We start from the raw sequence: 27,159 nt of genomic DNA, 5'->3' as shown, positions 1-27,159 counted from the left end.
AGGAGCCAACAGGAATGGAAGGCTACAGACTAAGGTCTCTCCCCCATGAAAATTCACGTCTGATTTTCATCAGGGTACCCAAACAAAAAAAGCCTGTGGATATGACTATTCTCGGCATTCAATGGGGACTTCTAGCACATGCAGATATCACATGTGGGTAGCTTAGCTAGAGATAAGCTAAGTCACAGTAACAGTCCTCCCTGTGCTCCCACCAGGACCTACAGCCATGTATTCAGTTACTGAAGCCCAGATCACTGCAGTTTCTGTCAACTCAAGCCACAACAGCTTGCTTATGTATGCCTATACTCGCCAACAACAGACACAGCTTAACTGAAGTCAATGCAGAGCAGCCTGCATGGTCCTGGCTCCATATACTTAGCTCACAAAATATCACAATGATCTGCCATGGCAAAAAAGAAATGCAGCTACAGTTTTAGGCTGTAAACCCAGACAAGAGGAAAGATGTTCCATCAAGGACACACAGTCACCCCATAAAACTGGTTTTGTTTGACATGCCAAACCTCAGTGCTTCCTGGGAAGAGGCTTCAGTCAGATCTCTGTTGAGAGGAGATGTGAGTGCACACACAGAAACGCCTTGTCTTAGTGAAAACGAAGACTGTGCAATGGCAGCTCTGCTACGTTTTATAACGAGGTTAAAGGATGCTGTACTGGAGAAAACTTCCTCAGGAAGAAAAAAAAAGTTTTGGCTAGCTCCAGCATTCCTAACTATTAATCTTTCTAAAGCTACAGACAGAGAGGATTTGGGAACTCTGATGAAGATATTAACAAAAATAGGCTTTTGCACTTAAAAGTTTATACCATTATCTAGTTATAGCTGGGAAAGGTTAAAAAGTGCTCTCTTCCCCAAAGGGTAAGGAAAATACTGTGGATGTTTCTATTATAACATATGTAGCCATCACTATTATGTTTGTGTCTTAAGAAAGTAATTAGTCTCTGGAAGGTGATTAAAATTTGATAAATGACCACAGATTCTTGAAGAAGTCTTTCAGCTGGTCTTTATCCCTTGCAGCTCAGACACTAAGCTGTCATCACATCTGCCAAAAGGTGAGGGATTTTTTTTTTTTGTTTGCTACAATCATAAAACTTTCACTCTATATTAAGAGATATCAGAACCAGGAACCTTGAATACAGATTTTAATAACAGATGAAAATTTCAAATCTATGCCTAACGTCCATCTGCTTCTGAAAGACAGTAAGATGATTCAAAGCTGGTAATCTAATCACAAAAGTCTTTTCCTAGCCAATGAAAAAAACCTGGATACAAGCTGTCAAAACAACCTCCTCAGCCATGTATTTTCTGCTGAATGGAAAACATACCTTACGATCTGTTTGCATTCTGCTCCAAACCTTTGAGAAATACAAGAGATACTGTTTATATATTTTATCACCGCTTCTGTGTACATCATATTCTGAAATAATTCTACTTATAGACATCACACACAATAGTACAACTCCACTAAGAATATAGTTCAGAAATAAGAGCTGTAAACTAAAGCTGCAAAACACACAAGCTAGATAACCAGAAACAAAACATTTCTAGTTCTAACAATGCCTTGGGTCCCCCCTAAAGTGAGGGTGGCAGTATTAGAAAAATGGCAACTTTCCAGATCTTCATTTATGTGCTACTTTTCCTTTATGCTGACAAGTACCAGAAGCAACAATTATCCCTGCTTGCTTCAGGGTATGTCCAGAATAGCAAGCATACAAGCAAATCTACAAACTGAATTTAGGACTAGATACTTTTACAATTCCCTTCAAAGTTGTTCTGCACTTCATGATGCAGGAATTGATCATGCAAGGCAGCATGCTCAACTCTGGACAGTAGTCAGTACTCCAGGTTTCAAAGGAAAGCCCAAGAAACCCTGTGAAGGGAAGGCAACGTCTTTGAAAAATGCAGCCCCTAAGATACTCCACCTAATTCACCAGATCTATACATGTTCTTACTGCTAATACTATTACTTCATGTTTCCCTCTTAAAAAATTATGGGGGAAAAAGCCCCCTATGTGCTAACCCAGTGAGTGCAGACTCCTATAAATACCTTAACTTTTTAAAACTCCTGTTTCACTCTTGACTTCAAAAAAGGACTTCCCTGCCCACCTAAGACTGAGCAGCAGGTCTAGGTATGTAGGTCCAGTGTCTTCTGGGACAGGGACTCCACAGGAGAAGGTTGCGATATCCCTGCTGGGTTACAGGGAAGCCAACCACTTCATTGATTGCACATCTGGATACAGCTGCTGCTCCAATTCCCCTGAATTTTCCTGAAAATAACATGGTGGAACTGTAATGGCAGAGGCTGCCCTTGGACCTCTGCTAGAACGAGCATCCTACAACCGAGCAAGCACATGGTTTTCCATATCTGCTCAATACAGTGTAACTGGTGTAACAATCTGATATATGGCAACTGGTGTGGACTGAGCTCCCTTGCACGGGCATTATTAAATATGGCTTACACAGAAAATCTTCAAGGCAACTTGAGTTTGGTTGAGGTCCTTGAAAATCTCTTCTCATAGACCCATTTCTATGGCTTCAAAAAGTGAGGTTGGTGATCAAAACACATTTAAGGCCCAGTAATGCACTGGGGACACCAACACTGGTTCAACACTAGCTCAGCTCCTCAGTGACATGCAGGCACTCAAAAAAGTTAGTATTTCTGGCTGACTTGTTAGGCTCTCCTGGAGGCAAGGAGAAGTCCTGATTCAGTCTGAGCACAATGCAAGGATAGGAACTAACCTCAGAAATTAAAGAGGCAACATTTCCTAAGGCTTCCTCATAGGAAAGCAGAAAGGAAAAGAAAGGATTAGACTGTTCAAAGTTGAGTAGCAAGAAGTCAGCTCATGGTTGTCACCTACCTCAAATTTCACAGGGTGGTCTTAAATGTTGGAAAGACTCCTTCAGAACTCACCCCATTGCTTAGAAAACAACTGTTTCTGTTACAGAATTAAAAAGCCTTATATAAAAGGCCGAGACCAGGAGACACAGGCACAACAAGTAGAAAAGTGTAACAAATGAGAAGACCCAAAATATGCATCTACTCATTATTAGGCCATCTCTCTTCGAACTCACAAAAAATGTTACTATTAACTGACTTGCTAGTTGTCTATGCAAATCATAACTCAGCTTTCTTTAAAAAAAGTTTCTGAAAACATATTCCAATATTAATAATAGAAAAATGAACCATTTTTATAACAAAAATCTTGATTTATTAAAAGCTGGAACTGGTTAAAAATAAATCCTTGACATAAGGTTCTTGTTAGCTTTAAACTGTAAGCATAAAAATACCCTAGAATTATGTTTTGGTATGGATGAAATGTACACTATATAACACATAAAAAGAGCCTTGACTTGCTGCTATTATTTTTAATTAGGCTCTCTAGCACGTATGGTTTTACCTTCCAACACCAATTCAAATTTGGGAAAAGGGAGGGTCTGACTCTCCAACTCATGGGACTGGCAATTCCATGGCTCATGCCTTGGAGCACTAATGCATTTTACATTAGCTCTAAGCATCAGGAAATCCTGGCTTCTGGCGCCAAGAAGTTCAAAACGGTAATGACACACATCTGAAAACTAGGATTCGCCGTTCGACTGCCAGTATCTATTCTATCAAACAATTCAGTCCTGCTCTGTTACAAATAGGATAGAACATTTGCAGCAGTCCACACTGTTTCCAATTAGACTGTGTGTCTGGACTGCAGATAAATCCACAGAGCAATCATATCGAAAAAAGTCTTCCTAGAATACAGAATTCTAACGAGAAATTTACAGATGCCATCATCAATGGCAATTACCAAGTTTGTCATTCGCCAAACTGCAGTTTTTCTGTTTTCTTTCTTGAGGTGAGTCTCTAAAATGCCCTGAAACGTTACAAGAAAATTCTACAAATACTTAATTTAATTAGGTATACACCAGATGTATTTTGCTACTCATTTTAGTTGGAATACAATCAGATTAAAAAGCAGCTTATTAATGTAGCTCCCTGATAAGGGATTGAAATTTAAGGTTGAGTCATCTACTTTAACTTTTACTCAAGGACACTCAAGTTGTTGTTGTTTTGGTTTTTTTTTTTCCCAGCTGAAAGTTTTCTGTTAAAACAATAGCACTTTGACTGGGGCTATATCTAAGTTTACTGGAAACAAAGGAGTCTGCAAAGCTTCACCCTACACACCTTTCCCCGCACCTCCAGGGGGGCACCACATACCCATACAGTGTTCTGGTTAATACAGAAACCTGTCATCTCCTGGGTTGCGTCTCTATTTTAGAGTTAAAATGGTAAGTCGCATAGTGAGACTCCAGGAGTAGCATATAGCTCAGTTCCCTCAGTTTCTCTATCACCTGCATGCTCTGAAACAAAGGGCTACACGCTAGTCTGAATTTGACCCTCACTGAGTATAAACACTTCCTTTTTTTAAGAGGATCCATCTCTTAAGTCCTACTTTTTTTTCCTGATTTGACCATTTTAGTTATTTTAATTTGTTCTTAAAAATGTTACCACTATCCCACCTTTGCTGAATGTTCAGCTTTCTGGTGCATCAGAGGTAGAAGAAACAAACAAGTGTAACCATCCACTGCCCTTTAACAATTACAAGAAGCCAAAGTAAGGGAGAAAAAAAATAATCTTTTTTGCTTCAACTGTATATACTGGGAATTACTCACATTTTACAAGCGATGACTAAAGTTCTAAGTGGTGAAAAATAACCTTCTTCCACTGGAAAGAAACAAGCTCAACCACAGGGCTGGACATGTCCAGATAGCATCCTGTTAAAGTGAACTCTGTATCTTGACTGTAATGCATTTGAAATATTTCCTGTTAATGACTGCACATAATTCATGCTCTATAACAGGCATTTCTTAACTGATACAGGATCTATGAAGGTTACATTATTTGAAACGAGTCTTTTCTGTGTTGAACTCATGGGAGAAGTCTACTCAGAAATTCAAACTGGAACAGCTTACTAACATTCAGAGAAGGAGAGGTCATTGACCAGAGGGAGAATTCAGAGAAACATCTCCCAAAAGTCAAGCTGGCATCTTTTGCTCATGTAGTAAATTATCAAAGTAAGTTCCATCAGTAATCTGAGAATACCTTGGGAAGACTTAAATTCAGAGAAAAAACACAAAAACAAAAAAACAAACCCACAGAAAGAGTTTCGGCAGGTGAGAAACTTGTTTTTAACAGTTTAAGAATATTGGAAACAGAAGTTTTCTGGGTAATCAGCATCTCATGCCTCTCCTTAGATATTTCCCAACAACGTCTGAATAGTATTTGAGTAATTGTCATAACATAGTTGTGTGTTCCAGTTTTACTTTTCTATTCTACAGGCTTTGGGATCGCTATGATGTGTTACAACACATGTTAATATGTTAAAAGAAATGTGTCATTCAGAAGGACAGACTAGAACCGCTTTTTCAGTGTAAGCCATTCCCACTGCTATGAGGGCAGAAATTGTTGAACACCACAAATGAAGCCATATAAAGACATTTGAATAGCCATTGTTGGATTACATGCATTCTTTACAAACGGCAATTTACCTGCTAGAGAAGGGATGCTGCCCAACAAGGTCTCCATTCTGAAGATGGTAGTCACCGAAGAAATCCGGGCTCACTGCTCCATCAGGGGCTATCAGGCCATCTATAAAAACAAGAAAGTTTCAGTGACTGTATGAAGCAGCATGACTTCCAGGCAAGTGGGCAACACAACCTGTGCTGGTTTGTCTTAGGAATTCATTAGCAACTTGCAATATTTCTGGGAGGAATGTCAAGCCACAGTAATACTGAAAAACAGCAACTTCAATTACAAAAAAACTTTACTGGGACTCCAAGTAGCTCAGCATACTGCCCTGAAAAAAGCTGTACTAAGAAACACTCTCCTACCCCTTCTTACTCAGGCCTGTAAAGATTATATCAAGACCTATCTTGTCTGCCCCATCACAAAAGTGAGCCAGGAGAAGAAGTAATGAGAAGGGTCAAACATTAATCTGGGCCAGCAGCATGAAAGTAGAAAAGCAGCAAAGGTTTTAATTGTTCAGACTCTACCCTTCACCACTGTGTCTCTTAAAACTGATTAAGAAAAAAACAGGAAAGCAACTTCAAATTTATTTCATCTCCCCCGTATTTTAATGTCTTCTAGCTATTTCCTAGAAGGGTGGTCTTTCCAAATGATATCCTCTCAACAACATCACAGATTACGTTTTCTTCTACTTCCTTTATATTCAAACACTGGCATATGAAGATGCAGACATTTGTAAAGCCAGTAGTACCCTTAAAGGCTTCACAGTCTCTACTTGCTTTGTAAGGAAGAGAAGAAAATCAGGGAGTAACATTTTCCCTCTGTTACATCAGTGTAAATCCAGAGCGTCTTTGAAGTAAAGTCAGTGAACTGATCCCAGCTGAATGAGAGGCCAGCTTAACTCTTTCTTGTTCTCATTCACAAAACACATTTCTTGTTAATATTAAGGGCACAGTTCTTGCTTGTTAATTAGTCTTAGGCTCTAATCAGATAAAATGAGCTATTTCATTAAAACAGACCCTACATCAGTTCATCTCCATTACTGTATGCAAACGATCCCAGACTTGTAGTGCAGAAAGCATCCAATAAAAACAAGATAGAAACAGGTACATTCAGACTGATACTTCAGTAGTTCAGCAGAGGGGAGAGAGAGATTCCTAATGACTAGGAAGTTACAAATGCCATTCCACTTTAAAGAAAGAGAGATAAGATCCAGGGAGTCACAGGCCACTTAGCTTAACCTCTGTGGTTTCAAAACTACTAAAACTGCCTGTGCAGGAAGCAGTGGAAAGTTACTTACAGACACAAGGGCTTAGAGATGACGACTCAGGCATTCAAACAAATCTCCCTGTGCTTTATGAATTTACCTGATGTTTTTTGAAGATAATATAGTGACAAATGATAAAAGGAATAGAATTGACACATCTAGATTTCTAACAGACATTTGATGAGGTGCTACAGAGATTCATTTAGAAGATAATACCTCATGGGAAAGTGACTGAATACAACGCAACAGATTGTAAATGAAAAATGCTAGCCACGATCAGACTACATTTTAGCAGCATAAGATAGCTGTACCTGGCTATATTCTAATTGTATACATGTGTATACAGTATGTGAAAGAGTATTACTTGACAAGCAAGTAACCTGGCACAGATCAATATTACTGTCTTTCAGCACGCTCAGCAAGACACAAGTGCCCTGTGATACCATATGGATGTAAAATGACCGAAGAAGAGCAAGGAAAGTTGAAATGGCTATTATTAACACTTGTGCCTATCTCACCAATTATTCTGTATTTTTCACAGAAACGAGGGGGAGCATGAGCACTTTTATACCCGCAGTACTTCAGATGAAAACCAGTTTAAGTGACTCTGTATTTTAAACATCCGGTTCGGTTAAAACTTATTTGAAAGCAGAAAGAGTTAAAATCAACATCTATCTTTATATTAATAAAGCAAGCACTATATTTTAACTCTGAGGCTAGAGCTACCACTACTTAAAGTGTCTTCAATCAAGAGTGCTAACATTCAAACCATAACACACGGACTTATGGCTCACATTAATTTATAGGAAAATGAAAGCACATGGATAGCATCAGCTGCATGTAATATGATTATACAGTTAAAGGACATCTGTTGTTATGTACATTTCAAGATAAATTAGGGTTATGTATTTTCAGAGCAAGAGAGACACCGAGTTCAGTAGAATCTCTGAAGTTACCTTCATAAGTTTTTCATGTAGGTTTAAATTACTATGCAAAAGAGATGTTGGTATATCATTGCAATAAGGAACTCATCTTGCCATCAGTGAATTCAAGAACTATTATGGCTGAGGGGGGAACTGTAGTGAGGATCAGCCATCAGCGCAGGATATTTCTAAAATTATCAAATTGAAATACAAGCATTTAATTTCTGACTGCACAAAGATTTGTACTTTTGTTATTTTTTGACTAAGTAATGCTCTGTCCTTCAGAAACCCAAATGCCTTCTCCAATTGGTACAATAATCCGTAGCCTTTTCAAAGGAATATTATGTCCCCTCTGGCCACGTCTCAAAAGTATAAATCTAGCAGACTTCAGAAGCACACCATTACTGGCACTTGTCAGAAGGAACCCGAGAAGTGAATCTGTAGTTTGAATATCATCACCTACTCTTATACCTTTAAAAACAAAAGCACTTTTCAAACATCTGCAGAACATATCATTGGAAATCTGCCTCTCCTTCCCGGTCAAATATCAATTCCAACACAAAAATCTTTGTTCAAATAACATTGAGCCTGTAACATAAATGATTAAAAGCCAGGAAATTCAGTGTTACTGGTGCCACTCCATCTCTAGCTCACACTATTGGGAAAAGAAATAGCCCTATGAAATAAGCAAAGGGTTATTATTAAGACCTGTAAAGGGGAGACTACAACAGGCATGCTGGCACATCTTTAACTTAGGAAGCCTGAAGGAGACTTGATGTAATAAAAGACACTGGTACTGTACAACACATGGCTCACACTGCTAAACTTGTAGGTCTACTAGACCAAGATAAAGCTACAGAATTCAAAAGGGAAAAAACATACCACTAAAAAGGCAAGCTGCTATGACTGTCATGTAATCAAAAGTAGAAGAGAAAGAATCATTAAGTTCTGATATCCTTTGAGAATAATTTTGTAAATGCTACTTGGAGATCTTGCACAATTATTTTCTCACAGCAACTACAAGTAAAGCTTATGGGTTTTAGTGGTTTTGTTTTTCTTATTACTATTCCTGCAAATTCATACAGAGTCATAGAGTTTTGTGACTCATGCTTCATAGCAAAGGACTGGACACTTATGTGGAAAATAAAAAACCACAGACTCAAACCCAGCAATTAAAAAAATAAAAAAAATCCATGCGCACACAGTCATCCAGGAGTTTGAAAAGGATATAAAACCACAAGTTTGAGAGCATAAGCCAACTCCTAGTTATGAGAAGTTATGAAGACATTTATCCGGTGGGCAAATTATTTCATGATTGTCTCCTGCAGAGTTTTTTGACCCTTCCTCTGAAACAGCTGGCAATACTGGGTTAGATACATCAGTGTCTTAATCCAGTATGGCAACTTCTATTTTCTTAGGAACTACAAAATCTTTACGGAAGCAGACACAGAGCAGATTCCACTTGAGATCCCCCAGAACTGTGCCACTTTGCACTACTAATAGGATTAAGCAAAATGATGAGAAATATCTTTTTTCTTTAGAAAAAAACGTATTAAAGGTTAGTCTTGAATAAGAACACGACTCTTCTCAAGAATAATTCTGGGGTTTTTTTAACCAACTTCTTCAAATTGTCAAGTAATAAAACTTTTTCATATGAGGAACTAAAGAAAAGTATTTACAGAAGAGATTCACACACTCCCCTAGATATACAGCAGCAAAACCCGTGCAAATTAGATGAAAGTCACGGAATGATTGCCTCTGCTAAGGAACCTACATGTCTGATGTGGCTCAACTGAAGTCATTCATCAAGATCTGCAATAAAAATTCCATTACAGAACACACACAGGAAGCAGAACAAAATTCAGCATCAAATCCCATAGCTGTGAATTTAACAGGGATGAGAAGAGGTTTGTGTTTGCAAAGCAAACAAGCTATGGACACAAGAAATTGGCATGAAGAACAAGGCTGGGCCACCTTTATTGAAATCAGTCATCACGGTCAATTAGCTCCCCGAGAGAGGTCTATTAGTATTTCTCAAGACCTGTAACACTTTGTAAGATCATGGATATGCAGTACTCAATCCATCACGAACATCCTAATAAGTCCAAGCCCAAAGCCTGGCTAGCATGCATCGGTGCTGCTCCCAGTGATACAAAAGGGTAACTGCCCTGCTGGTTTGAGTCAGCAGATTCTCTCTACAGCTCCAGGTCAAGCTGCCATTCCAAACACAGAGGTAGCAATCCCAGTCCTGAATACTAATATATGCTGCCTTACCTGCATTGTAGTAGAGGTCAGGTCTTTCCAGAATATCCCCTTCATGGATGTAGGGCTCAATACGATCATCGCCATACAGGTACTGCTCACTGTCATCCATCTGCCGACTCTCCACCATCTCCAGCCACTGAGAGTTGTGCCATCGAAATTTCTCACTCTGGATTTTTTTAGCCCATTCCTCATCATATTCCTGTTAAAAATCACCACACAATATTTTAGGATGAGGTACAGACAAAGCTGTGTGGTTTAACAGGAAAGGGCAGCGGAATTTAATGTCAGTGAAAGATGTAAGTTTCAGAGCTCAGTGACTTAAATCCTCTGTTCAGTTTGCAGAGTACTTTGAGCAAACAAGGGAATGATTTTGCAAGCACTAGGCATTATTCTGGTTTTGTACATGCAGCAGGAGAATCTTCTCTTCATGATTTGTAACTTTACACCATCTAGAAAAAATTTCTGCTTTGAGCAGCGAAGTTCCATCATCACAGTCTCCTCGTTTGGTTATCGAGAAGAGCCAATTACTGTCAATTTTCAGGGGGATTTCAGCAATTAATTACTAACACTGGCCAAATGCCCTATACATCCTCATTAGATGAGCATTCACTAGGACAACCAGTTACTAGGAAATACAATGAAAAAGGTTGTGATAAGACCAATAAATCTGTATTTTGTTTCATGAGCTCCAATAAGACAGGATTTAATTTTCAACTTCTTGTCAAATTTTATAATGGCTTTCCAAGTTTAATACCAAATACCCAGAAAAGTGGTACACAACATTTGTAATAAAGAGGATAGGGGAATCCAAGATACAAAACTAAAATCTGAGAGAAACTTCTCCAGAAAGCTGAGGAAAACAGGATATAAGTTCCAGTCATTATGAAAACAAAATATAGGCATGAAATTCCAATCTGGATTACAGCCTAATTGCACTCAAGTGATGCGATATTCAATATAAAGGAGCATCTGAAGAAGTGACATAGCCTATGGTCACTGCAATAAGCTGTGCAGAAGTCTCTTCTAAACAGACCAGACTATGTAGGCTGTTGATTACTACTGAGAGAACACAGCCCCATGGATAATACTCAAGTTTCTCAATATGACCTGAAAGATGGGGCACAGCTGACTATAGGAAACTCATCAACATATGAAACCTGCAGATGTTATCAATTTGGGAAGATTCACAAAGAACACACCATGGTTAAGACTTTTTTAATCAAAGGACTGTGAACAAGAATAACATTCATAACCAAAGTTTTTCTACTTGTGGGAAGAAACATCCTTGTGAAACAGGTTCCACTTCACTGTCTTATAACCTCACTACAAAGGACAGAAAAATTGAAAATCATTTCTTAACTCTCACATTGGTTAACACATGATCTAGACAGACTTTGTCCCTGGAGATCTAGCTGGAGTAGTTTAAGGTTTTTAAAATCTGTTTTACTTAGCCCTGAATGGGATGAAGAGTGTTCACACAATTAGCAACAATGCCTTGGCTGAGGAAGTGGTGATTTCTTAAACTGCTCCAGCTAGACATGCAAAAGTAGATCTGTTTATAACCAGACGTCAAAAAATAGCAGTGGAGACAGAGTAAGTTGGCTTAGTAGCTCAGGTTAAACTTCTGAAACACCTGTAGACTGTAAGTTGAGCTTTTAAACTGACTTAATATTCAACCTACCTTGTCTTCACTGCTATTAACCCAACATAGGTAACCCACTCTCTGCCCTGTGCCTTTTCCACCCTTCTGACTGATCAATAACACAAAAACCAGCTGGCCCCATCTTTCTGGCAGAGGCTTCTCTGACATTGCTAACAAGTATCTAGAGTATCCAAGATTTCATGGGGAATCATGTTGCATTGTGCAACCACAAACCCTTATTCTATAGCAGTGGGTTTTTAAACTTTGTTTTACTTGGAGAAATGGCAAGTTTGTTTCTCTTGGCTTAAAGAACAACATAAAATCCTTTTGATGGGACATCCATGCAAGTACCTGCAGATCTGGGGCTCTCATCAGACTGTGACATTATTTTAAGTTTCTCCAATTCCACCTCTGATCAACACTAATTACTAGACTTTTCCAATTCCCCTCTGCATCATCCTGGCACACAGAGGTCCCGTTCAAAACCTGGTCTCCTGCAAAACTTCCATACACAGAGCAGGTATCACTTGTGGGATCTATAGATATTCTCAGTGTCTAGTGACCTCAAGCAAAATTCCAGGTTCCTGTCAGCCATCCAGTAATGCAGCAACCTTAGGGAGGGAGAAAAAAAACCACCCGAGACACCAAAAAACAACAAACACACCCCTATGCCTCATACTGTTTGGAAAAAGAACATCTCACGCTATTTCTGCCTCTTGATCTTTTCCCCCACTTCCACTCTTGATTAAAAGAAAGGCTAGAAATAACAGTACAAAACAAGAGTTTCCCTGAAAAAAGCAAGTTTGTCACTGAGGTTTATAAAATGACCCATAAAAAAAATGAAAGGGCATGACTTTCAGTGATGACATCTGACCAGCATTTTGGAACAACTCCTTTGCTGAATCTGCCAGAGCTAAACTGTGAATTATCTATTATGTCAGACTCCAGCAGCTGTGAATTACTTACAAGCTTTACAGAAACACCTTGTAACTGCCAGAAATCATACTGCAGTCGTAAGAAAACTATTCCCAGAAATCATGATTGCAAAGAAGTGGGGGAAAATAAACAAATTTAACAAACAGCAAATTCAACTAATCTGTAGGAAAGCTGAATCTCTTTTACATTACCCTGTTTACCTTTAAAAGTTCTCAAAAGCAGGAAGGCCAGCAGCTAAATTACCTAATTCACATTTACCATAAATGCACTTTGAAAACATTTTAATCTTCCCAAAGTTACAACCCCAAATGAATCCCACTTGCCCAACATCGGTGTTCCATTCCACACCACTGTCTGAACATGCTGAATGTCTGTCAAATAGACATGAAGTTCTTATATTCTTCCAAAAAAAAAAAAAAAAAAAAAATCAGTTAACATTTCTCAGATCCTAAGTGATTTTTTTCTTTAGACAAGGACAACAGGGCAGAATATTCCTATGTATTTGACATTTTCCATCCTATATTAAGAAGCTTAAAACTCCCAGGTATTTTACCTCAGTCATTCATCTATATTTTGGAAAACAGGATTAGCAACTGAACAGCAAGTTAGCAGCTGTAAGATTGAGCACAGCTGCACATTACTTAAAAATCACAAATTATCCATTCAAACAGTTTGGCTACTTTGTTACATTTGTACCTTGCATTTCACTATGAATGAGCAACAAGAACAAAGTGACTGCACCAGAATCAGATCAATGATCAGTTTTGTCCTGAGTTTCATTCTGGCAGCAATCCTAGAAAAGGATGATTTGCAATAATCTAGAACAATTTACATAACCTCAGCACAAAAAAGTTCTTTTAAGTACTGTTAGATCAGGACTACGTCTGTAGATTTTCCACAGAAATGTGCAGAAACACCACTGGGTAAATGATTAATGGAATAACATCAGAATGGAAGAAAAGCTGTAAATGCAGGACTACAGCCAAAAAGCACAAAGAAATGAAATTAAAGAAGTTTAGAGCAAAACAATTCCCTAAAACACAGCAAGTCTTCCAGTAATTATATTTTGAGCTATTAAAAGCCTTCTTTTAATTATTTTATGTGTTTTTTGTGGTTGTGGTTGGGTTTTGTTTTTGGTTTTTAAACACATGAAGCACACCTCCTTTACTAAGGAATTCCCGCAAAAATGAAACCAGAAAACTAAACATCATGGAGATACAAACATAGCTTTGTGCCCTCCAATCCTTCCAAATGTTAGGCTACTAGAAAAGCAGCGGGTGGGGGAATGAGAAGAAGGTGGACAGAATGTCCAACCCCCAGCCCCCTACCCCCCCAAATACTGCATGTTCAGAAACATAAAAGGAGGAATCCTGAAGGTTGATTTTATTCTCTTTGGAGCTCCCTGACATCACTGTTTTTAACATTCGGTTTCCATAAATCCAAAAGTGTCATAGAAGATGTATGGTTCGACTCTGCGAGGAATGTGCCATCCTTTTTGAAGTTCCACTTCCAACTTTGTTTACTACTGAACCATTGAAATATTATGAAGCGTTAACTGGCCTATTATCAGAGCGTGTCTGTTCCCTATCAGGGGTCCCCTTTGTCACTGGCTTCCGTCACACCTTGTATCTGATTAACACACTATAGGATAACATAGAGCTACACAGATCTGCTTTGTGTTCTCTCACAGCTGATGAAAAACAGATTTTCCTTTTCACTTTAATGTGGTTGCCCTTTAATTGGGTCTGTAATAGGGTTCATTTGATGTGATTCCTCATACTAAAACTGCTATACAGTAAGTAGAATGCTCATTATGTTCAAGGCTGGACTTGGTGATATGTTACATTCTTCATTATTTAACCATCCCTAAAACACACAGTTTACATAAAAGGTTAAATTAATCACTTACTAAGAAAGAAAAGATTTATCTTGCCTAGCTATCCAAAAGTTAGGCATGTCATCTGAACTATGTGCCTCTATAAACCAAGGAGAGAAACAGATGTTATGGATCACCTTCCGCAGGTGTCTACGACACCCACCTTACAGTAAGTACCACCGGAGGGCAATTCATTCACAGGCCAAAAAAATCCTTCTACCATACACCTGTGCAACCCAGAGTCACTCCTTCACAATCAGGTTCATCACTACGTGTACTGTGATGGGAAGCTAATAGAAACCTGTGGTATGAAACTAATGGCGAAGCAGAAAAGAGAGTGAACATCATGCCCCCTAAATTTAGGTGCCTACATAAAATGCACACCATCCACAGGGTTCCTATATTCTCAATAGCTGAAGAGAGAAACTTTGGAGGATATAAGATATCTCATTGGCAAGCTATTATGAAAGTAACAGAGATCAGACTTTTGGCTCACCTTCCTAGTCTTAAAACTCCAAAGAGCAAACACCAATGCTAGAAGGAAATGTTTGGTTCATGTGAAGACAAAAACAATCAGGACACGCCTGTCCTATCTGATGCTGCTTGCAGTGTGGTTATTCTTTTAGACCAGGTAGAGCCTTTCCTGTTGGGTGCATGCTCTTTGCCACAAAAAGCTACCAGCACCAAAGCAGACTGACTGCGAATTTAACAATGCAGAAGTTATCAGTGAAAACATTACGTCAACAGTTCAGCCTGCAGCCCCACACCCTAGCTGCCCTTCTGCCCACCTCGCTGTATTCACGACTATTAGAGGACAACAGGGGAACAAGAGACATGGTAGAAAGGCGGACAAGTGAAGGGAGAACCCTTTTTTCCCTGGAGTGACTACAGCACTCTTCATGGAAAGAGGACACCAAGCTGGAGTCAAAGGTTATCTATTTTCAGAGTACACTGCCTACTCAAATAAAGCCCACACCAAATCCCTGTGGTCTGCTCTTCCTTGATTCTAAGAGAGCTGGCCAACATCTTGTACAGCTGGCCCCAAATCCCAGAGCACTGAGGGTTCACAGCACATTCCTTCTTATGTGAAATTCCAGCATTCCTAACATGGAGGATTTCTGTCAGGGCACTCAGCTAACATGGAAAGATGCAAGCTGTTCATTAACACAACTTTCCATACGAGGAAAACGTTATTTGGCATTTTACAAATAACTGGGGCAAAGAACAAGAGCTGGAAAAACACCTTAGGCATAAAGCCCTTCCTAAATCACAGGGACAGTGCTATCTAGAAGATGTTTTACTTCTGCAGGAAGCATAATGATACACTCTTGACCATAAGAGAAACAAGATGGTACAGAAGGCCTGGATTCAAAGCTGTAAAAACATTGAACAGGAAAACGGTGGAAACAGGGAAGGCTCAGACTACACAGACCAAGGATCTGGCTATGGTTAATTAAATATCCTTAGAAGAAATGAGGAAAATCATTTAACTGCAATAAGACTGAGCTAGAAGCAGAAAGCGAGTGAGAAACCTGAGAGATTAATAATCCCTTTAGCTCTTGATAATATTGTCCGAGGTGAACAGAGTAAAACCATCTTGAGTAAGCTGACATTTCTTTCCACAAGCTTTGAGTTGCAGGTGTCCAGGCTTCTGAGGCAGAGGAAAAGGGAACTTCATTTGCTTGAGACTCCTACACCAGCTGTTGATTCCAAGCTTTCAGCTGAGCCACAAGACCTGTCTCTTTTAGGTGTATAAGTACGCTAAACTAGTTGCTTGGTGTCAAGACTCAGCACATGACACACGGCTGAAGCATTCCTAAATTATCAATGCAGACTTTCTTTTTGACAAAAGGGATATCTTGCATCTACCAGTGCAAAGCTGAAACTCCCCAGTACATACTATGCTAAAGCAGCACATCTGTTTCAGTTCATCAATGGCAGAGTCCAGCCAAGCTATATTAAACAAATCATCACTAGTGTAACATTTCCATAATTTCTGTGACAATTACTTTACTACAGAAAGCGTATCTCCCCTAAGGCTTATAAGGCATCCGATTTTCTTCAGTGTTATTTCAATCACACTATATAGAGCTTATTGATGAGTGAAAGAAGCATTTGTCTCCCCAAGAAGAAATTACTTTCAAATCTCTATTCTCCAACATTTAGTTTCTGATTTCCATCATCAGAGGAAGTAATCCTGTCAGCATGTACAGAACAAGAAGACTGAAAACTTAAGTTTTTCTTGTTGTGGATTTAGCACAGATAAGAAGTTTCACCAATCTTAAAGACTATGTCTGTTCAGACACCTCAGAAAGCACTAGTTGTGTAAAACTGCCACACAACCAAACACCTCAGTGTTTACAGACTGCTTTACCATATCCTCTGAGCTGAATGCAAAAACACCTATCAAGATCTGAGCTTCTGATAACTTACCGTTTCGTATTTTCTGCCATCACCATCTACAATGTGTTGCCTTTTTTGCCTGTGATTTTTAGTACTGGGAGACAAAGTGAAACCAGCTTACAACATTGCCAAGAAAGCAATCAGTTAGTGGTTCTGTCTGTCTTCCAGAGAAGAAGGCATATTGTGCTTCCTGCTCCCCACGGAGGCATGGTGTTAGTTATGGTTTATGCAACTTATAACTCAACAGCTAGATGATAAAGCTACAAGTGACCTGTGTGGAAGGAAAACTCTAACTTACCAGTGAACACCATTCTAAGTGTGGCACTGCTCCACAACCAAAGAAAAAAAAAATTACTACCACACAAACTATTCTCAGTATGGGCTCGTTATCTTCTCCCCTACCCCCAGTAACAGCAGTACCACATCATTTCCTCCATTTATTCTTCCTCAAGGCCCAACAAGTCCTGTCCAGTGCTTCTTGCAAGCTCAGAAGCCTTTCCTATCCCTTATCACAGCACTCATTTACTCACAGCTAGCATAGAGATTACCTCTTAGGAAGGAAAAAAAAAAGCCAAGTATATTTTACTCATGTTAACATTGAATATGAAGCTATGTCTTAATGCATTATTCTTCTAGATTCTATAAATGTTGCTTAGTAATACCGCTAACATAATTTTTCAGTAACTGGATATTACTAGGGACCACACTGTAAAGCTCCCCTATATGAACAAATCAATGTCTGAGACACTTGAAAATTGCACTGGCCCCAAGATAAAACAAGCATTGGAAGCACTAGACATGTCCACCTTCACCCAGAAGATAAAAATCTTTCTACTGTTTCACTGGAGAAGTCCCTGGAAATAATTTATCTTGGTAAGCTGAACATATAATAGCCATCATAAATAAGTACTAAGTGCAAATTCATCTTCGTTGAAATCTTGCCCTTAATGAATGTCAACGGCAACTCTGCCATTAACTAGTGGAGCACAATTTTCATTCCATACCTCCATGAAGCAAAACCAGAGTCAGATAAAAAGAATCCCAACACAGAAAATGTTATGTCATTTTACTTTTTTTAGATGAACATTGAATTAGAATGTGTTACTAATGAGTATAACAGAAAAAGACAAAATAGACTATAGTACTGTGCAGCGTAAGTTAGGTCTTATGCTATCTTAAACCTTTTGGTGAACAAGCTGCATTATGCATAATTCAACTAAAGAAGAAACTAAGTAGACGACAAGAAAAACATTAAGGTAGTCAAAGACACTACTCAACTCATAGTTAAGTTCTCTTTGGTTACAAGCTTTAATTTCATGACAGCTACTCTACATCCAAAAGGATGTACAGTCTGTACAATCCTAAGAAACTCAAAATGTTGAAATTTCTTTTTGGCAATAGAAGTCAATTCAATTAAACAGGCCAGGAGGAATTTTAACAATGAAATGCAACTTAAGTGGAATCAGTTTCACAATGTTTACTTCAAATGAAGAATACCCTAGAAAATACTAATGCTTCTAGAGTCCAGGTTCCCTAGAAGCAGACTATGCTTGCTATAAGAGCTGATAAAGCAACAGCACTTCATAATTCAATATTCTATCTCTTTTCAAAGTTAACAGTTTAATGCAAAACAAGTGTCCTAAAGTTTATGGTGACCAATGGACAGTTGGACAAACTAAGTCATGTAGCTCAAGGAAACCTATCCAAGAGCTGAAGACAATATTAAGAAGTTCAATATTATACTGACTGTTCCCCCAGCAGAAAATAACCAGCTTCAGGATCACTGCCCACATTTTCTTTCTGAAACAAATACTGGCAGCAGGCAATGTAGAAAAACTGAATAAAAGCTGCTTGGTAACAAAAGCCATTTGGAGAACTAAGAAATAATGAAATGTAATGTGATTAATTTAAGTATAAAAGCACTCTTTAGAAGTGTCTGTAGTGTAAAGCTAGCTGGCATGAATTTTCAAAGTATATACGCAGTTTTTGGAAGTTTGGTACACAGCCTAGATTAACGATTGTCATTATCCCATGAAAATTGATCTTTTACCTACGTGATTAGAAAGTTGAGCATGAAAAATATTCTCTATTTGCAAGTTATTGCTAGTTAGTTATTTTAGAATTATCTCGTGTAAAGAGGTTTTTGAAGGACAGATGATTTTAAAAAAATCAGACCTACCGCTATAATATCCAGAGTGTTGTCACAAACTTTGCGAATCTCGGCATTTTTGTCATGCATCAGGTCTATAAGATATGCTGGAGCCTCTGGAAAGAGACTGTTAAGGATAAAAGCTATTTTTTTCACAGCTCTGGCTTCTTCCAACTGCAAATTTCATTAAGAACCTTAGTCAGGAATTTTCCATCACATGTGAAGTTCAGCAACCTTCCCCAACCACTTGTTAGTTTTGGGTTCTTTTAAAAATCACATTTTAAGATACCCAAATTTTCTTCAAAATTGCTGAAGAAAAATTACATGTCCCTTATAAAGAAAATACATTCTGAACTGTCACAGGAAATCCACGCACCTAATGTGTTAGTCCAAAAGACACAGATTCTGTGGAATGATGTCATCTTTTGAGACACTTTTGTAATCTTCAGGGAGTTTTCTTGTTTTAGAAAAAGGTTTTCCATTTAAAAATACTGAAGATAATCTACTGTGTAAATGATAGTATTAATACTAGTCTTGTTCAATTTGAGTGAGAAGAGTGTTGTTCAAATGTTGGTGCTTTACCATTACAGATATGAAGAGATGCAATTTTTTTTTTTTTTTTAAAGCTAGCCACCTAGGAGTTCAAACAGGAGACTAAGAACAACATTCCAAATGGCTTCTCAGATATTCCACAGAATTTAAAGGAAAAACGACATTAAGAAGTAGTCTTTGTATTGTTAGCAAAGCAATTGCTATCTGCTATCCCTACAAGGGCTTCATTCAACCCATTTTTTATGTTTCAATAAAATTTAACATTCAGTTAAGGCCCACAAAGACAGCTAGTGCCTCTTTACACAGTTTTCAGGTTGTCTGAATGAGCTCAACATAAGCAGTGACTGAAAGAATAAGTAGTAAAGACTGACTAAGAGTGATAAGTACCATACAAAAAAATTGAACAGATCCATGACACGACAGATTCAGCCATCAACAGACAGGCAAAAAAAGGAGAAAGAGGAAAACCAGGAACAGAAATCAAAGTCTCCACTGTGGGAAGAAGATGGGAGACTTACACCAAACATAAAATTCAAAGAACAATTAGGTGGACAAAAATACAGAGCAGGCATTATTTATGTTGCCTAGACTCTTATAAGAAAGAATGCTATTAAAGTACTTTAATGTACATAACTTCAGACTATGCAACATATATATAAAATAATGCAGTACAAGAAGTTTGTCTATGCTCTATGTAAGTTTTTCTATGGACTATGATTTTGACTGTGATTTGAAAAACAAATTCATACAGTAATTCAGACTGGATAGGAACTAATGAGTCATCTGGTCCACTGATCCCCCTCCAACTCCCCTCCCTGTTTCAAAGCAAACTAACTTTTAATCTTTACTATTAATCTTGCCGTCCCTCTACATGCCTAGGCTGCCTGGATTTTTTCTTCAGCTGAAATAAACCATTTACAAAGAAGCCTCTGAGATTGAGAGATTTATGCAAGAGAAACATAGGCCAAACATCAGTGATGGCAAATTAAGTGCTGTAATTCTACATGTTTAATCTTTAAAAAAGATACGGGTTTCCTTGATAATGACATCTCTGGTGGCTTGGTGGAAGACCATCTGATAAAATACATAGATGATCTGGCAGACAAACTCATCATCTTCCTGCTGAGCTGCAAGGAAAAAAAAGAAACCACAATTTCAGATCTCACAACTAGGAGCTCTAGATCCTTAGAGGAAGCCCAGCTCTTACATGTCAGCTAGACAGTTCAGTGGTATCTGTGAGATTTCATCTCCTGATAACACAAAATTAGTGTTGTTTTCCCTGCTGCAGTCAAGTAGAAAGGCCACAGATTGCAGCAAGAGTTGTGGAGGTGTGGGAAAAATCAAATCCATTAGACCACTAGTCAGTGTGTCTCTACCAATAACAGAGTAATTGCTCCTCCTTTCATATACAAAACACCTACCCCCGTCTTGCAAGAGAAAATGAATGGTGGATTTGGTTACAGCACAGCTATGTCAACTAAGCTTCTCTGAGAAACAAGGCCTCAAGTCAAACATCACAATATACCATTTAGAAGCTCAATGAGCGCAGGGATGATTCCAGATTTAGCCAGCAGAGCAGCACAAGAGTCATCCATAGAAACTGTTCCAATCATTATCACCACTTCTAAAACAAGGTCATCTTCTGCAGAACCTGCTAAGTCAGAATGCAGAAAGTATTACCTCTTAGAATTTCTTAATATTATAGCAGCTGTATATTTATCTGTAGATATGATTCTGTTCTTCAGTGTTGTTTCCCCAAACAATCCAAATTATAAAGGTAAACACTCTACTCGGAAAGAGTATTCTTCTAAGTATTCTTCAAGAGACTCCACTTTGAAACACTAACTAAACTTTGAGCAAACCTGGTTTTAGTTTATCCTTGAGGTACGGAACAAGTTTGTATTCTTTCAGCACAAGTTCCCAGTCCAGATCTGGTAAGGTCAAATTTGCAAGTGTTCCCAGGCATTCAATCACAAATTCCTCCTCTTCATCATTTGATATTTGAGCTGCTAAGTCGCCAACATAATCCTAAAGAAAATACAGAAACAAACATTACAGGTGAATAATCTGGGGTTCTGAAAAACTCACAAATTGATCAAATCAAAACTAGTTCTCAAAATAATGCTAAGGGGACTCTTCTCCTAAAATGAGGGCTAATAAGGCAGTTTCAATTTCAGTTGAAGAATAATCCAAGAAAGCATTTCAGCATTCTTCCTCTCCACCCTTACACTTCAAACGGATGTAGATCATTGGTTCATATGTTCCAAAAGTAGCTACTACACACACAGTTTGAGAAAGCTGGTAGAAAATAAGGGAGAGAAGATAGCAAACACCATACTGCATTAGTGACTGTAACACGAGTTCTCTTCCTACAGATTTTCTGAAATAACTACAAGATTTTCTGAGGACGTGAACAGGGGACTTATGAATTCTACTTACTATTTCCATACTGCATTGAGACAAATTGATATTCAATCCTCAATTTAACAGTACACTTAACATTTCCACAATTAGGATGTTGCATTTCCCCCCCTTCTTTTGAAAGGGCAGCTTTACACAGTTAACTGAATATTAAGTATTCAAAATTTTAAAATATCCACTTACACAAAACACTTGGCACAGTGAAAAAAACCCACTTTATTTTGCCCTCTAGCTCTAAAAGCAGAGATTTAGGATAACTGTTAATTGTTACAATGTGCACCCCAGCAGTTGGGTGGGTTTTGTTTGCTTGTTTTTGTGTTTGTTTTGGAACAGGGACTTATTGGATACAGCTTAAGATCCGTTTTCCCTGTAACGAGGGATCCAAAGCCTGATCTACCAACTGAGATAGCCTTATAAAACAAAACATAAATCAACCCATGACAGCCAAGAAAACTTAAACTGGACACCCTGTAAAGACAAAACACAGCAGCTCTCCAAAGCCAGTCTTTTCCAGTAGGAAGAATCGGAGATCAATTAGGTAATAGATAGTACTTACAATAAACAGGCTTTTCGTTGGCCCATCGTGTTGTGAAATATTCCTGATCATCTTCATTAACAACGGGTCCTTAAATTTCAAAGCTCGCTTCATTAGCATTTTCAAACCATTTCCTGAAAAGAAACACACACTTAGGAAATCCTCTGAATTAAAAAAAAAAGCCACACAAGGAAAGTACTGGCCAATCAAAAAACAACATGCACAAATGAAAATACCACCAGCTTTAACTTTTAAAAGTTTAAAAGGAAAAAGTAAAGAATCTAGACAGCAACTATTTCTTCTTACAAGTCGACAAAAAAAAAAAAAAGACCAGCTCTGTATAAATTCTATAGCTTCTTTAAAACAACTACTATGACCATACGTACCAGCGGGACACTGAAAAAAATCAGATAACTAATTAAATGCTTCAGGTCACTCCTGCCACCAATTTTGGGGAGGAGATGGCCATTTGCTTGAAATCATTACTGAAACAGGTGCATTTTATTTTTTTAAACACACATATACAGATTTATAAATAATTCAAATATGCATAATTTATATATGTAAGTATATATCAAAAATATATATAAAGTCTTGTCACCTCCAAGAAAACAGTAAAATCTCAGTATGCTTACCTTCACAGATAAGTTGTACATTTCTTTTGTTAGCAGCAAGGTTAATACAGAAGGAGATAAGTTCCAGGTCAACTCGCTCATCAGGACATTCAAAAAGCATCTTCATTAACTGCCAAGAAACAAAAGCACACTTAAGTCATTAATCTTTTCAAAGCATTAGAAGAGCAATGTTATGATGTCAGTGACAGTCTTTTTTTTAAAAAAAAAAATACTCAGCATTTCTACAGGAACAGTAAAGTTAAAGGTCAAAGGCACAAGATGTATAGTTCCATTATTTGGGGATAACAATGCTTATAAAGTGGCAAAAACGGCACATTCATCACCTTAAATTAACTTGGGTTAGTTATATTTTATTGCTACCACTGAATTTCTTATTTTTACTGGGGTTTTTTTAAAGTTATGAATGGATAAATTTGTTTTGAAAGTTTAGGTAGACTTAATATAGGAAAAAAATCCCACAACTCAAGTTACACAGAAAGTCAGATTAATACCTGGTTGTTTAACAAAATTATGACTTGAAACAGATACTTAATTGCAGAATAATTCTACTGCTATTTTGCTTTGAGATTATTCTGTTGATAGGTAAATTAGCTGTATCTGCAGCAATGTGCTTTATCTTTATCTTTGCAGCTTCCACTGGTAGAGCTGAACACTGCCATGTATCAGAGACTTCTCAGTAGTAGTCCTATTCTTTTGGTACCGGGACAGGAAAACCTGGGTTAACATAAGTAGACAATCGCCTATAATCTTGTTCCAACTGTTTAGTAAGTGTCAGTGAATTCCCAGATGATTCCTTAGGCAAATAACCTATGAATTGCCATCATTTGATATACCTGGCACCTGTATTGTCGATTACATCACAGGCTATCTAGTCTTATTTTGTTCAACGTGAACATTTTTTGAAATGGCATATTGAATATACAAACATGGCTCAAATACATCCGTTTCTTTTTCTCTGTTTCCAGCCATGGCAGACAAGTTGCATGGCTTCCTCATTGAGGGGTTGCAGGACATCACCCTATTTACTCCTAAAACCTGCTCAGTTCACAAGACACATCAAGATGATAACGCAAGGCAACGTGATGACAAGACTAAGATTACTGGAAGTAGAAACAACTGAACCTAAAGATAAGCGGGACATAAGGTACAAAAAATGTAGCGCAGTTTGTGTCAAAAAGTGGTGGGGGGAGAAGAAAGCAATAACTAATCATTAAGTATTTGTGTGCTTGCCCCCTGGTGGAAAGACAGTTTGTAAGGCATTAAAAACTAGAGAAAGTGGGGGAACAACTCATTTAGAGAGGAAAAAAGGAACAATAGGATTGCAGGAATTTCACTCCAAAGTATTTTACAACAGTAATTCTGTATGTTTATCTATTATCAGATAGCAGGCTGTCATTCCGAATTAACCCAAATAAAATTAAAAAAAAATTATGTTACAACATGAATTAGTTATTGATCTCTCTTTCTGGGACTTTCATGTACTGATTTAAAAATCTATCATTGATTTCTTCCTCCCTTTCTTAAAAAGGTAGAGTCAGATTTCCCTAGGTTGTTTTAAGAAGTTATAAAATCCCTAGTTTATTAAATCCGTAAGCCTGACAGTCACATAAGAGTGAATTAACCAGAGAAGAAAGTTGCCACTTAACAAGTAGAACATGAGCATTCAAAAATCACCCCCTGCAACTCTTCTGTTACAAAACCTTTAAAAACAGATTTTTAAAACCCTTCAAATAATTTGAAAGGAAACATTCTCATTACTTACACAATACAAAATCTGTGGAAATTAGACGTTTAACAAGATGGGATTACACTGTTAATTACTGAACTACTTCTCTATAAAAAGAAAAAATATATCCAGTTTCAATTAAAGCCGTTCAAATTTTAAAATAATAGTTTCGTACGAGCTCCATGTTTCCCATTATGTCTTCATTTAATTTGATTGCTTCTTGTGCCACTTCAAAAGGAGGAGTAATTGCTGCCAAATAGGAAATATTAAAATTAAATTTGTTCTGCTTTTACTATGTCCATTGTCATCTTTTACTGATTTAACAGGAAGGCAGTAAAAAGACTGCAGCATGTGCAATGAAGAGGCAGTAGTGTTCAATCAGACAAGTCCCATATTGAGTATCAGATACCACAGACCAGGACTGAAATCACTGTGTCTAGACTCTCTGGCACCTGCCTTCACTTATTTACCAGTGACCAGAGGCCAACCCCCACAGCTCTCTGTTCACATACACCTCTGTCCAACCCCCTCCCCAAGCCCAGCTCAAACATCTTTGAATGATTATGCCAGAACTGCATGCCTCAGGAATCTCTCCTGACCGGCTACTCCCTAACTCTGCTGTTTGAAGTGATGCTCTGGTTTCTGAACTTCAGCAGATAATGGCGGACAGGAGCAAAGGGTGCTGTCAAGAGAGGACGTTTACCAGCATTAAGCTGAAAAGAAGCTTATAGATCAAAGAGGGGCCAAACAGGACAACCGTGGTGGAAAACATGTGGGTAGCTGCGGAGAACCTTGCACACTGCTCTGCGGTAAAATATTAAATATCACCATGACATCACTGCCTAACCATGCCCTTTGATTGGCCAGGTTATTACCAATAAAGGCTTTTATAAGCATCTGGATGGCATTTGCACCTATTTAAACAAAACACGCATTGCTGAGGTCTAAACAAGAATGAACTGTTAATACTCACTTTTAACTGTTACTAGAATAGCACCCACTAACTCCTGCAATCCACAAGGATGTTTACCTGGGACAGCACGCGCAAGCCCTTGTCAAGCACTTCGCCTGTTCAAAATGACAACAGGGGACTGATTTTCCAACCACTTTCTACAACAGCTAAACAGTCATTATTGAGTATTTGCCAGTTTAGATGTACACCTTTCCTCAGAAGGAAAGAAATTCACAGAAGGGCACATACTGCTATGGAAAAGACAAACTGGTTTTCCAGGGTAGAATCAGATGGCAGGGAGTCCTTTTAAAAGGGTTGCTTTCTTCTCCTGATGCCTTATCCACTTCCTCATGTTTTCTGCTACCTCCGTCTTCCTTAACTGTCCTAGTTTTGAACATTCGTTAATAAAATTTAAGCTCTGGTTGTCCAGCTTGTCCTTTTTGAAAGTCAGCAGATGTGATCTGTGAATGATTACATTGACCATCAAAAGCCATAGTTACCCTTCGGATTTTGTAGTTTTAGCCAAAGTCCAATGAAGGCAGCGAACTTGTTTCCTGCTCCACTAGTCTTTAGATACTGCTCTGTAAGCACTAGTTCGAGCAGTTATTGCCTATCAGAACAACAATGTTCACCAAAGGGCAGAGTATGATATCACAGAAGTTTCCACAGCTCTTTACATTTGGCACTCGGGATCTAAGACTCACGCCAAGATTCCCTGAAAGCACGTCATAAATGAGCCCTGAAACACAGGCATGAATTCTGGTTTGGCTGGTAACTGTTCAGAACAAAGCAGGTCCCTTATCATGCAAATGCCTTAACATGTAGTTGCTTCTTGTGGCAGAAAAGGCAGTCAGCAGGATGTTTACAAGACCATTTTGTAACATACACTAGTTATTCACACCACTTCTCCCCTCTCTATTCTACAAAATCCTCCTGTATTTGGAAAAACATCACCATTTTTGTCATGAGATAGTGACCAGAAACATTCTGAAAACTTTCCATGGCAACTTCCCATTCTGGATGTATTTGATGTTAAAACATGTTTGGCAAGAAAGAAAATATCATGGTGCAATTCTGAAAAAGCTACTGGAGAGCTCTTACGCTTATGCAACACAAGCTCTCTCAACTCCAGCCTCATCAGGACTGAGGAAGAAAAAACAAACAAGCAAACAAACAAGCAAAAAATCAGTAAGAGAGGATTTGGTACTTGTTAAAAAACAAACAACAAAACACACAAAAAAAATACACACAAAACCCCAAACCCCATGATACTGCGTCTCTGCTTGGATCAAAGACTGGAGACAAAAAAAACTTGGATCAAAAACTGGAGACAAAATGTCATGCAACAA

General features: G+C 38.2%; 1 protein-coding gene across 2 annotated transcripts in view; it reads right to left on the bottom strand.

Moving 5' to 3' along the window:
* Positions 1–27,159, bottom strand: part of KIFAP3 (kinesin associated protein 3) — a 69,535-nt gene that overhangs the window by 13,931 nt on the left and 28,445 nt on the right. The window contains exons 12-19 of one of the 2 annotated variants that reach the window (XM_074876895.1): positions 23,133–23,241; positions 22,519–22,631; positions 21,404–21,569; positions 21,067–21,195; positions 20,570–20,668; positions 19,020–19,105; positions 9,993–10,182; positions 5,552–5,651 (exon numbers count right to left, since the gene is read on the bottom strand). In XM_074876895.1, coding sequence (XP_074732996.1) covers positions 5,552–5,651; positions 9,993–10,182; positions 19,020–19,105; positions 20,570–20,668; positions 21,067–21,195; positions 21,404–21,569; positions 22,519–22,631; positions 23,133–23,241 — 992 coding nt within the window. The remainder of the gene's footprint in view (positions 1–5,551; positions 5,652–9,992; positions 10,183–19,019; positions 19,106–20,569; positions 20,669–21,066; positions 21,196–21,403; positions 21,570–22,518; positions 22,632–23,132; positions 23,242–27,159) is intronic. The other variant, XM_074876896.1, reaches the window with a different exon arrangement.

Source organism: Strix uralensis, chromosome 8 (assembly GCF_047716275.1).
Source record: "Strix uralensis isolate ZFMK-TIS-50842 chromosome 8, bStrUra1, whole genome shotgun sequence".
NCBI lineage: Eukaryota > Metazoa > Chordata > Aves > Strigiformes > Strigidae > Strix > Strix uralensis.
Note: the sequence above shows the minus strand (reverse complement) of the source record. Positions and strands in the feature narration are given on the sequence as shown.